Source organism: Pristis pectinata, chromosome 8, assembly GCF_009764475.1.
Source record: "Pristis pectinata isolate sPriPec2 chromosome 8, sPriPec2.1.pri, whole genome shotgun sequence".
In the NCBI taxonomy this organism is placed as follows: Eukaryota; Metazoa; Chordata; class Chondrichthyes; order Rhinopristiformes; family Pristidae; genus Pristis; species Pristis pectinata.
Genome location: NC_067412.1, coordinates 74,157,584 through 74,170,453, shown reverse-complemented (window position 1 = coordinate 74,170,453; position 12,870 = coordinate 74,157,584). Strand labels below are relative to the sequence as shown.

Here is a 12,870-nt window from a genome sequence, read left to right as displayed (position 1 = left end):
ACTGTTATCATATATTAGCATCTTATTTAGGTTGCAATAATTTATAGCTACTTTTAAGTTCACATGGGGCAGTGGCATCAAAAGCACACCATCAACCAAATATGTGCCTTGTACTATAAATATGCCACTGCAAATAGATATTTCTTTTTAGTTCATAAACATGCTTTATTCATAATATATAGAATAAATGCATTCAGGACACGCCCTTCTGTACATTAGCTGTACCATCAATTCAATGCGTTCTCTCACAATGTGTCAACAACACTTAAGTTTCCCCAAATTATGCACCCAATAAGCTTTTAAGAGGCTGTTACACAGGGCTCGGTCCCTCAGTGTCCAATGGCAACAGGACCTTAGACTATGGTCCTTACCCCAGAGGCTTCATGGCTAAATATAGGAAAGTGTTACTTTAACTGCCTTAGGAAAACTGCACAGTATTTTGTGTCATTCACATACTGGAATCACTTATTTCCAGACACCTTAAATTCTATTTAGTTATTTTCCCTTTCTAAGGTGGAAGCTTTTCCCCCTCTGTACTGCCTGCCTATAAAGAGGAAAAAGAGAGGAAATCTTCTGTTCCTGCCCACAAGACCAGCGATGAGTGTTTTGAGTTCTTTAGCCCATTGGACAATATCAGTGAAAGTTTTACACATCACCAAAATTGAGGCACCATATTATGGAACAGCTGATAATTCAGGGTCAATTAGCAGGCCTTGTAATCTTCCTCGATCTTTTCATGCAAAGCAGTAAAGACAAGGCTTCATCCAATGGGAGCACACAATAAGGAAGTTCATCCATATTTCTGTGTTCCTTTGAGGGAGGGTCAGGGCTGTCAGCTCAATATTCCAGGGTATAGATGCTATAGGCACGATAGAGATAGAGGTAAGAGAGGAGAGGGAGTTGCATTTTTGATTATGGATAACATTATGACAGTGCTTAGAGAGGATATTCTTGGGGAATCGGCCAGTGAGGGTATATGGATGAAACTTAAAATTAAGAGGGGCACTTTAGTGGAATTGTATTATAGCCCCCAATAGTCAGCAGGAATTAGAGGGACAAATATGTAGGGAGATCACAGATAGCTGTAAGTATAATAGGGTTATATTAGTAGATGATTTCGAATTCCCTCATATTGACCAAGACTGCCATAGTACAGGGGTTGGATGGGGAAGAATTTGTTAAATGTATCCAGTAAAGTTTTCTCAGACAGTATGTAGCCAGCCCTATTAAAGAAGGGCTAACACTCGACCCCCTATTGGGCAAGTGATTGAAGTATCAGTGGAGGAGCACTTTGGACCAGTGACCATAATTTTATTAGTTTTTTTAAAAAATAGTTATGGAAAAAGATAGGACTGGTCCACAAATTAAAGTCCTAAACTGGGTCAAGACAAATTTTAAAGGCACTAGACAGGAACTTGCAAAGGTTCATTGGGAGAGGCTGTTTGCAGGGAAAGGGATGTCTGGCAAGTGGAAGGTTTTAAAAGTTAGATAGGGAGAGTTCAGGGAAAGCATGTTGATGTTACAGTGAAGGGAAAGGCTGACAGGATTAGGGAACCCTGATTGACAAGGAATATTGAGATATTGGTCAGGAAAAAGAAGGAGATGTACGTAGGGTATAGGCAGCTGGGATCAAGCAAATCCACTGGGGAGTATAAGAGATGTAGGAGTACACGAAGGAAATCAGGGGGGCAAAATGGGGACATGAAATAGCTTTGGCAGGTAAGATGAATGGGAATCCTAAGAGTTTCTACAAGTATATTAAGAGCACAAGGGTAACTAGGAAAAGAATAGGACCACTTAAGGATCTATGTGGTCATCTATGTGTGGAGCCACAGGAGATGGGCGAAATGTAAAATGAATACTTCTCGACTATATTTACTGTGGAGGAGGTCATGGTAGCTAAGAAATTAAGGGAAATGAATAGAGATTTATCAGAATATATCCATATTGCAACAGAGGAAGTGCTAGGGGTCTTAAAGCGTATTAAGGTGGATAAATCCCTAGGGCCTGATCAAGTGTATCCTAGTATATTGTGAGAAGCTAGGGAAGAAATTCCAGGGGCCCTGTCAGAGATATTTGCATTATCTTTAGCCACGGGAGAGGTAGCAGAAAACTGGAGGATGGCTAATGTTGTGTCTTTATTTAAGATGGGCTGCAAGGACAAGCCAGGGAACTACAGGCCAATGAGCCTAACAATAGTGGTGGGAAAGTTACTGAAGGGGATTCTGAGGGACAGAATCTACCAGCATTTGCAAAGGCAAGGACTGATCAGGTATGGAGACATACCTTATGGTATGCTGGATGCAGAGGCTCATAGGGTGAAAGATGAGGACTAGGGGAATTCTTATCTCTGTTCTGTCTGGGAGGAGGCAGGGTGAGAGCAGAAGGATGAGAAACAGAAGAGATGTGAGCTCAGGCTCCATCAACCACAGCAGAAGTACAATAAGAGAAAGTCAGCATGGCTTTGTTTGTGGGAAATTATGTCTCACAAATTTGATTGATTTTCTTGAACAGGTGACAAAAGAGATTGATGAAGGCAGGGTGATAAATGCTGTCTATATGGACTTTAGCAAGGCCTTTGTCAAGGTCCCGCATGGTAGACTAATCTGGAAGGTTGGATCACATGGGATCCATGGTAGGCCAGTCAATTTTATACAAAATTGGTTTGGTGGAAGGAGGCAGAGGGTCTTAGTGGAGGGTTGTTATTCAGATTGGAAGCAAGTGTGAGGTGTTGCATTTTGGTAAATTAAACCAAGGCAGGACTTACAGAGTAAATGGTAGGGCCCTGGAGAGTGTTGTAGAACAGAGAGGCCTGGGGTACAGGTACATAATTCCCTAAAAGTGGCAACGCAGGTAGACAGGGTTGTGAAGAAAGTGTTTGGACACCTGTCTTCGTCAGTCAGGAGTTGGGATGTCATGTTGCAAATGTGTAAGTCATTGTTGATACCATACTTGGAGTATTGTGTGGAGTTCAGGTCACCCAGCTATAGGAAAACAGTCATTAAGCTGGAAAGGGCGCAGAAAAGATTTACAAGGATATTACCGGGACTGGAGGGCTTGAAATATCTGGAGGAACTGGATAGGCTGTGACTTTTTTCCATGGAATGTAGGAGACTGAGGGGTAACCTTGTAGAGGTATATAAAATCATAAGGGGTGTAGATATGGTGAAGGATCACAGTATTTTTCCCAGGTTAGAGGAATCTAAAACTAGAGGACATAGATTTGTGACAGGATAGATTTAAAAGAAATCTGAGGTGCAACTTTTTCACACAGAGGTGGTGGGTATATGGAACAAGCTGTTAGAAAAGGCTGCAGAGATGGGCACAATTACAATGTTCAAAAGACATTTGGACAGGTATGTGGATAGAAGGATATGGGCCAAATTCAGGCAAATGGGACTAGCGTGAAAAAATACCCTGGTTGGCATTGATGAGTAGGGCCGAAGGGCCTGCTATATAATGCTATGACTATTATGAACAATATGAAGTACTAAGAATTCACAATCTCTGAGAAGTCAGTGCATACTGTTTTGTTTTGCTTGAACCTGGAATATTTTGTTTCACGTCTTCTAATCTTGATTATGTGTCTGTGTTTCTTAATTTTCATCACCTTGGCCCCATTTTTGTATCATGACTAACACTGTAATTTTGCATTCCTGACAAATAATTTCACAATTAGTTCTTATAATTCAGGGGTAGATGCATCAGGACCACCCATGAAAAATGTTTGTTCTGTTTACTCAGAACCATATTATTGATTGTTGTTTGTATTTTCAGGGTCAATGACTGTGTACTACGAGTCAATGATGTGGATGTTTCTGAAGTTGTTCACAGTAAAGCAGTGGAGGCACTGAAGGATGCAGGACCTGTTGTTCGACTTCTAGTCCGCAGAAGGCAGCCAGCTACGGAGGCTATATTAGAAGTGAATCTTTTGAAAGGACCCAAAGGTAACATTCAGATTGTTGAGTGCATCTGTAGTTGCTGACATGATCAATGGTTTTGTAAATATGTAAAGGAACAAAAGTATGCTATAACTGACTATTCATCTGTCTCCAGAACCCAAAACATGGCTTCCTTGTTATTTTACTATAGTATAGTCTCTGGAGAAATGTAGTAACATCTCTTGAAAAACTCCACTGTTAGAACTACTTCCAGAGTCTACTCAGTGACATTAAAGCATTGGACTTCTTACAAAATATTAACAATGAATTTTGCACACATAACATAAATAGTAGCTCACTGTTCCTTGCTTCACCAACACAAACAGCACCTGGGCTTTCATATTCTTAGCAACACAAACATCCTCAGTCCCAGTTGCAACACCTGCATTTCTCCTGTACTAGTAATACACAAGGCCTGGCAATTGCAGACTCTGTAATACAAAGTCCATGGGTACTTCCAGATTACATAACACATTGTGTCCAGGCAATTCCAATCCCAATCCCAGTAATACATATCGAGTCTCAGTAACTGAGCCTTCCTAATCTTGGTAGTACATTGTGTCTAGTACATAGAGTTTGGGCAACTGAAGTCTCTATTACACAAAGAGTATTGGACCTTAAAAGTTGCCTAACCTGATGAGTGTTTCCAGCATTTTCTGTTTTTAATTCTGTAATATGAAGTGACTGGTCAATCCCAGTCCCAGTAATTTTCAGTGCCTGGGGATTTCTGTTCTCAGTAATACATGGTGCATGGGCATTCTATGTCCCAGAATTCTGAAGGGAATGGATATAGAAATAGTGAATACCCTGGTTATCAATTATCCAAATTCTATAGATTGATAGGATGATCAGTCTCTGTAGTTTGGGTTGGAGTGCGATGAGAAAAATAGGCCGAATGATTGTCCAGGAATATTAAGGTCCCTCACAGAAGGTTGGTGAACAAGTCTAGAGCACATAGAATTGAGGGTGATGTACCACCAAGGTTTAAGAGATAGGAATCAAAGAGTTGGAATAAATGAGTCCTTTTCAAGTTGGCAGGCAGTGCCCAGTGGGTTTCTAACTGTTCACATACTATATCAATTTGGCTTGAGGGGACTAAATGTAAAATATCCAAGTTTGCTGATAACATGATATAAGTAAGAATGTGAGTAGTGATGAGGATGCAAAGAGGCTGAGAAATTGCACATCAACATGGTAGAAGGAGTAACATACAGCGAAATATGAGGTTATCCACCAGTAGAAAAATAGCTGTGTTGAGTATTTATAAATGTTGAGAGATTGGAAAATATTGATGATCAAAGGAACCTATGTGTCCTTGTACACAAATTGTTGAAAGTTAACAGGCAGGTGCAGCAGGCAGTTAAGTCGCAGATGGTATATTGTTGGAAGGTATTTGTTTGTTTTAGGCATCTTCCAGCCCTGTCCTCCACGACTTAACTCTGTTCTAACTTGGTGGTGCCTGCTGTAATGGCCTTGACTCTTCTTTTGCATTGTTCAATAATTATTTAACCCAAGGTTGGATTCCAAGGATTAATTTCTGTGGTGAGATTACATAAACTAGCTTTGTATTCCCTAGAATTTAGAAAGTTCTGGAGTGATGTGATCAACATTTTCAAGATATTGGGAAGAGATGGCTTTAATTTGTCCTGTTCCTGTTGTTTGGGGAGTTTGAGACTGAGGGCATAACCTGTGAAGTAGAATGGCTATTCCAGGAATGAAGTAAAGAAATACTCCTACTTGCAAAGCCAGGTAGACGTAGCTCTTAACATTAAGTCAGTTGTTAATACTGGACATGCAATTGATAGATTTTTGTTAACTAAAGGAATTAAGTGACATGGGGGAAAGGCAGGTATATGGTATTATGTCACAGATGAGACCTGTCTTCATTGATCTCCAAAACAATTTGGATAATGAAGAAATGACATAGTGAAATACAGCTATACCATTATGACTAAGATCTAGGATTGCCATAAGTTACAAATCATGCAACATCTTTTGGTCTATATGATGGGCCATATACAGTTTGGAATCTTGCTAACGTCAACCTCCAAGCTTTACATTCTACTCCTATGTGTAAAAATCTGTGATGTTGCTAGATGGGCATACAAAGTTCTCAATGAATGAGTTTTGGTGCTGTTCAAGTGTTTGTATGTTTACAGACAAACTAAGATGTTGGCTTAAAAATTTACAGGGAACTTAGGAAAAACTTAACTAAGGTACATTGGAGGAACTAGACTGACCAGTAGTCCCAAAATAAGATTATGCTAGGAAGCAACACAGTGACAGAACAATGAGGACAAAACATATGAAAAGAGATGATCTCATATTCTTAGGCGGTCCCTCAGGACTGAAGATGACTTGCTTCCACTCTGGTTCTGTGGGCTGTGAGGTAACTAAGGAATTGCAGACTCTTCCACAGATGGGACAGGGGGTGACTGACTGGGCAGACAAATGGGAAGCTGGTGAAGTGAATGTACCATCTACAAGTGAACATTCTGTTTTTGCATATCTAACCATAAAATTGCCTTGATAGAAAGTGGTTTATTCATAAATACTTACTTAGCTTATTGGGGGAAAGTGATCAGACTTAGTTTGGATTGGAGCGGGATGTGAAGGATAGGCCCAATGATTGTCGAGGAATCCTGCTGATCCATGAAAAGAGAAGAAAAAGTATGATGCCCATCACATATTAACTGCTCTCTACCATCATTTAAACCTCTGTAATAACACTCATAAGAGCAGGTTGGATGCTAATGATGCAATTTTGATGTGCAATAGAGCCTGTCATTCTCAGGTACCATACTGGAAGGACATAATAATACACCTTGTGTTCATTTAGACATCATATAAAGCACTTTCCAAATTTGTGCAGTCATCTTCAGGCAACTGCTGTGTTATTGAAACAGTGAAGAAAATCCCCAGATTGGACAAACTGGGATGTGAGAAAAAGCAGAGATACTGAATATTAAAAAAAATACTCATTGCCATTAACTGGTGCTTATTTAACTGCATTTTTATAGTTATCTCAGAGATGTCCAACAGACTCTGCTCCTGGAACATTTCAAAATTTTATACTTAAAACAAGTGATGTATATCAAACAAAAATTGTCAGCTAATGAGTGTCCAGTTCACTAGTTTTGCTAATAAATGTTTTTTTTCTGAAGTCTAAGAATGTTAACTAGTGCGTTAAGTATAATCTACTTTCCTCTCCACTAACAGGCATCTTATTGGTAATCCTTAATGAAGTCGCACTTTAAAAAAGACTCTCAGGAGGCAAACACAATTAATGAAGGGTTCAGGGTTACAAGCATCAGATCATTTGCACAATATTGTACAGCTGGCTCATTAACATATTTCTGCGATGCCCCTGGCAAGTCAGGAATGATATGTTGGATATGCTATTGGGGACAGGAGCTAGAATGTTGCATGGCAATGAACAGTGAACATTCTGTTTCTACATATCTAACCCTCGCATTGCAACCTTGATACAAAGTGCCCAAATTTATAAATCACTACTTGTTGGGGAGAGAGATCAGATCTCATTGTTTGGGTTGGGGTGGGGTGGGGGCGAGAAGAGTAGACTCAATGATCCACTAAGAATCAGTGGAGGAGATGGTTGTGGAGGCAAGAATCATGTTTGAGGAATGGAAGGGCAAATGGGAAAGTAGCTTGGGAACGGAGTTGCTGATCAAGGCCTCCATTAGAGGCCTTACCTGATCACAGTGTCAAGGCATCAGTGAGTTAATACATCAGGGAATCAAAAAATCATGGGAGAGTATTGGTATTGGTTTATTATTGTCACTTGTACTGAGGCACAGTGAAAAACTTGTCTTGCATACCGATCGTACAGGTCAATTCATTACACAGTGCAGTTCCATTGAGTTAGTACAGAGTGCATTCATGTAGTACAGGTAAAAACAATAACAGTACAGTGTAAAGTGTCACAGCTACAGAGAAAGTGCAGTGCAATAAGGTGCAAGGTCACAACGAGGTAGATCATGAGGTCATAGTCCATCTCATTGTATAAGGGAACTGTTCAATAGTCTTATCACAGTGGGGTAGAAGCTGTCCTTAAGCCTGGTGGTACGTGCCCTCAGGCTCCTGTATCTTCTACCTGATGGAAGGGGAGAGAAGAGAGAATGACCTGTGTGGGTGGGGTCTTTGATTATGCTGGCTGCTTCGCCAAGGCAGCAAGAGGTAAAGACAGAGTCCAAGCAGGGGAGGCTGGTGTCCGTGATGCGCTGGGCTGTGTCCATAACTCTCTGCAGCTTTTTGCGGTCCTGGGCGGAGCAGTTACCATACCAAGCCGTGATGCATCCAGATAGGATGCTTTCTATGGTGCATCGATAAAAGTTGGTGAGTATCAAAGGGGACATACCGAATTTCTTTAGCCTCCTGATGAAGTAGAGGCGCAGGTGAGCTTTCTTGGCCGTGGCATCTACGTGATTTGACCAGGACAGGCTATTGGTGATATTCACTCCCAGGAACTTGAAACTCCCAGGAACTTGAAGCTCTCAGCCCTCTCAACCTCAGCACCGTTGAGTCCAGGAGGTTGGAGGCCCATGAGGTTGTTGTTAGTGACACTGGGAGGTAGTGGGGATGAGGATGGTTGTTGCGGCATTGGAGGGTGGGCAGAGTGGTTAAAGATAAATATGGAATTTGCAAAAGAGTTTTAATGCACCATAGTTTTTTTGGAAGGATTTAGTAATCCCAGAAGTGACCAACAATGATTGATTCTGGGACAATGTGGTCTAGTTCCACCACAATGCTTCATAAGGAGGATTGCTTAGGGAATTATGTAATCCATTGTGTCCCAATGTGGAAATTGCATCAGGAATGTGAGGCCAATTCCTGCCTGGAAGCATTCTCCCAAATTTTTAATAGCAAGACACAGAGAAAAACAGCATAATGTGATTGAATTTCTACCCAACTGAATTTCTATACATGTCTTTTACTCAGTCACTCTATGAATTTACTTGTGTTCAGGGATAGAGCGTCCATGACTTCCAGAAATCTTTGTTTGTATTAGCCTGGAATAAGAATTTTAGGAATTGCAGGGTTAAAAAATTCCATGACAGTCTTGTTTCTTTGAAAACCAATCAAATACAAGAGTTTATTGTATCCCTAAATACCTAAAACTTAATAATTTGGTGCCCTGTTTATCATGGCCTGAATCTCATATGGCCCCTTTTCTGGCATTGTATTGCAACAAAGTAAATAACATTGTATTTTCTGTTCTATCTCTTAGGCCTAGGTTTCAGTATTGCGGGAGGGATTGGAAATCAGCACATTCCTGGAGATAACAGTATCTATATTACCAAAATCATTGAAGGTGGAGCAGCCCAAAAAGATGGTAGACTGCAAACAGGAGATCGGCTACTTGCTGTAAGCAATGTTTTCTGTGTCTGAACTTCAATGTATTTAATTACTTTGTTCTTTTCAAATGTGAAGCTGAACATATTTTGCAAGTATACTGCATCTCAAGAATGCAAATTCAGAGGAATGATACATTTTGGAGGGAGAATGAGGAGAAGAAAATCAATGATACAATTCTAATGTGGGTGCAATGACAGTGAGACCTGGGGGCTTATCTACTCAAAAATCTGCAGGTGGCCAATCAAGAAGGCTGTTTAAAAAAAATAGCTTCTGGCATCCTTGGTTTTGGATATGGAGCTAAAATGTGCAAGAGCGAAGGGATTATTCTACACTTATAGAAATCAATAGCTGGGCATCAGTTAAAGTATTATGCCAAGTTCTGAGCAGCATTCTTTAGGAAGAATGTTGGCCTTGCACAGATCACAGAAGTCATTTATTAGAATGGTAATGCAGATGAAGAACTTCGTTTAAGAATTAAGATTAAGGAAACTGGGATTGTTCTCATCAGAGCAAAGAAGACTGGGAAGATTTAATAAAGATGTTCAAAACTTTATGGGAATTTGAAAGAGTAATTTGGAGAAATTATTTCCACCAACCTCAGTAGTTAAAGGGAACATTTGGCAAAAAACCAGAGGGGAAAGGCGAATTATTTTTTTAAATAATATGTTAGGATCTTAAATGTGCTGCTTCTAAAGGTGATGGAAGCAGATTTGATCATAACTTTCATAAATTAAAATTTGCTGAGCATTTTTGTAAGAACAAGGGAGTGGAGCTAATTGGATATCTCTCAAAAATTTAGCACAGCCACAAGATGAAATTGTGAATTATGGAGATGCAGGTTTCGATGGAGTAAATGTAATGACCTCACTATTTGTGCTGGGCAGGTCAATAATATCAGCCTGCAGGAGGTACGGCATGAAGAAGCTGTGGCAGCTCTCAAGAACACTTCAGATATGGTCTATTTGAAAGTTGCTAAACCTGGAGGCAGCCACCTTAATGATGTATACGCACCTCCTGACTATGCCAGCAGTAAGTATTTACTGTTTATCATTTGTATTAACATTACTTCTGTCAATGTGAGAGGTGAAAACTTGCACAAGATATTCTTTGTGTGGTTGATCCCGAATGTCCATTGTTAATATTATGACTGTGACTGGAAGTCTGTCTCCAGTTGTACAGTATGAACATTTGACTATCTAATCCACATTACTGCCCATTTGCCCAAAAACTAGCTGGAATACAAATGAGCCCCATAATCCCTTGTCAGATCTGATTCTAGATTTCTCTGCCTGATCCATTAAGCATCTAGACATTTTCTACAGCCTTGCCCCCTGCTCACCCACATTGTATTTCATCTTCTCAAAGACACTGCGCACTGATGCATTCCCCAGTCTGACCTACATCACGTTCCAACATGTCATCACTTGGTATATATCTTCCTGATTTCTATGCTGGACTATCTCTGGCCTAACATGGATCACGGCCAGTCACCCTCATAATTAGTACAAAATCAGGATAAATCGAGGACGTCTTCAAGAGTCGGTGCCTTAAGAAGGTGGCATCCATCATTAAGGACCCTCACCACCCGGGATATGCCCTCTTCTCGTTACTACCATCAGGGAGCAAGTACAGGAGCCCGAATACCCATGCTCAATGTTTCAGGAACAGTTTCTTCCCCTCCGCCATTAGATTTCTGAACGGTCCATGAACACTGCTTCGTTATTCCTCTTTTGCACTTTTTATTTATTTATTTTTGGTAACTTATTGTTATTTGTATGTCTTGCACTGTACTGCTGCTGCAAAACAACAGATTTCACGACATATGTCAGTGATAATAAACCTGATTCTCATTCTAATTCTCACTGTCTTCCAGGAGGAAATCTGCCCTCTGCTAGATAAGAAAAAAAAATGCTTGTATTTGTACATCACCTTTTAACCACAGGGTATCTTGCAGCCAATTATATACTTTTAATATGCAGTCACTGTTGCAATGTTGAAAATGCACTAGACAATTTGAGCATAACAAGCTCCCACGGACAGCAATGTGATAATGGACATATAACCCATTTTTAATGGTGTTGATTGAGGAATACATGTTGAATAGGACACTAAGGATAAGTCCCATGCTCTTCTTGAAAATACTGTCATTGGACCTTTTATATCTGTTTCAGACAGCATATGATTTTAACATAATCTCCGAAAGACGTCACATAATGATATAGAAATCCTTTAGTAGTGCACTAGGATTTCAGCCTAGATTTATTTGCTTAAGTGCCTGAAATGGGAATTAAATCTACAATTTCCTGATTCAATGAAAGTCCTATCAACTGAACATGACTAACATCTACAAAATAAGCTTAGTGTGGAAATCATGAGGATGAGTCCATTTCCAAATTCCCAGCAAACAACATTTTGCTGCCCCAATACACTGGTGCAGGGCAATATGTAAAAAGTCATATTTATTCTGGCTAACAAATAACATTTGGATTTGAGTTGTTGTTCTTCACTAAATCAATGCATTTATCTTTATGTTGCAGCATTTTCAACCCTCACAGATAATCATGTGAACTCTGGTATGGGTTACATGGGTGGAGTTGAGAACAAACCCACATATCCACTGCCAGCAATCACTTCAGGCCGTTACTCTCCAGTTCCTCGGCATGTAATGGGAGATGACGACTTTACAAGGTCAGTCCCTGCTACTACAGTGCAATAATATGCTGGACTGTAGCCTTACATTTGTGCATGTAGGCTGTAATTTTTCTTTGCACATATTCCATAGAAGGTTTAGATTGCTTGGCCACTCTTGTGATGGAAAAAAAGTGATTTGCGACAAAAACCTATTGTCTATTTTTTTGAAGGGCTGGTGGATTAAAATCTAAAATTTATGTTTCAACATTTGATGTTGCATGCTAGAAGATTGGATCATAAGACTGAAAGAATTGAAAGATGTGGAATGGAGTAAACTGCTGAGTTTAATTAACTAAGAGAAAACACGGTAGCACAATAGTTTCAAGATAGTGATGGAAAACAATAGGACAGGTCCACAGGTTGGGGTCCTAAACTGGAGCAGGGCTAATTTTGGGGGAATGAGGCAGGATCTAGCAGAGATCGATTGGGTGAGCACGTTTGAAGGGAAAGGAACGAATAGCAAGTTGGAGGCTTTTAAGAGTGTGATATCAAGAGTCCAGGAACAGCATGTTCCTGTTAGCGTGAAGGGTAAACCTGGCAAGTTTAGGGAACCTTGGCTGACAAGGGATATTCAGGCTCTGGTGAAGAAAAAGAATGAAGCATACATTAGGTTTAGGAGGTTGGGGACAAGTGAATCCCTTGATAACTATAAAAAAGATTAAGAATACTCTTAAGAGGGAAATCAGGAGGGCAAAGAGAGGGTATAAGATGGATCCGGCAAGTAAGGTTAAGGAAAATCCCAAGAGGTTCTAAGATAAGATAAGATTTCTTTATTAGTTACATGTACATCGAAACACACAGTTTTTTGCATAGTGTTCTGGGGGCAGCCTGCAAGTGTCGCCACGCTTCCGGTGCCAAGATA

At 40.2% G+C, this 12,870-nt stretch overlaps 1 protein-coding gene across 2 annotated transcripts in view; it reads left to right on the top strand.

The window, feature by feature from the left end:
- Nucleotides 1–12,870, top strand: part of dlg3 (discs, large homolog 3 (Drosophila)) — a 212,469-nt gene that overhangs the window by 59,312 nt on the left and 140,287 nt on the right. For both annotated transcript variants that reach the window (XM_052020918.1, XM_052020917.1), the window contains exons 5-8: nt 3,778–3,947; nt 9,190–9,326; nt 10,202–10,346; nt 11,855–12,005. In XM_052020918.1, the coding sequence (XP_051876878.1) occupies nt 3,778–3,947; nt 9,190–9,326; nt 10,202–10,346; nt 11,855–12,005 (603 nt within the window). The remainder of the gene's footprint in view (nt 1–3,777; nt 3,948–9,189; nt 9,327–10,201; nt 10,347–11,854; nt 12,006–12,870) is intronic.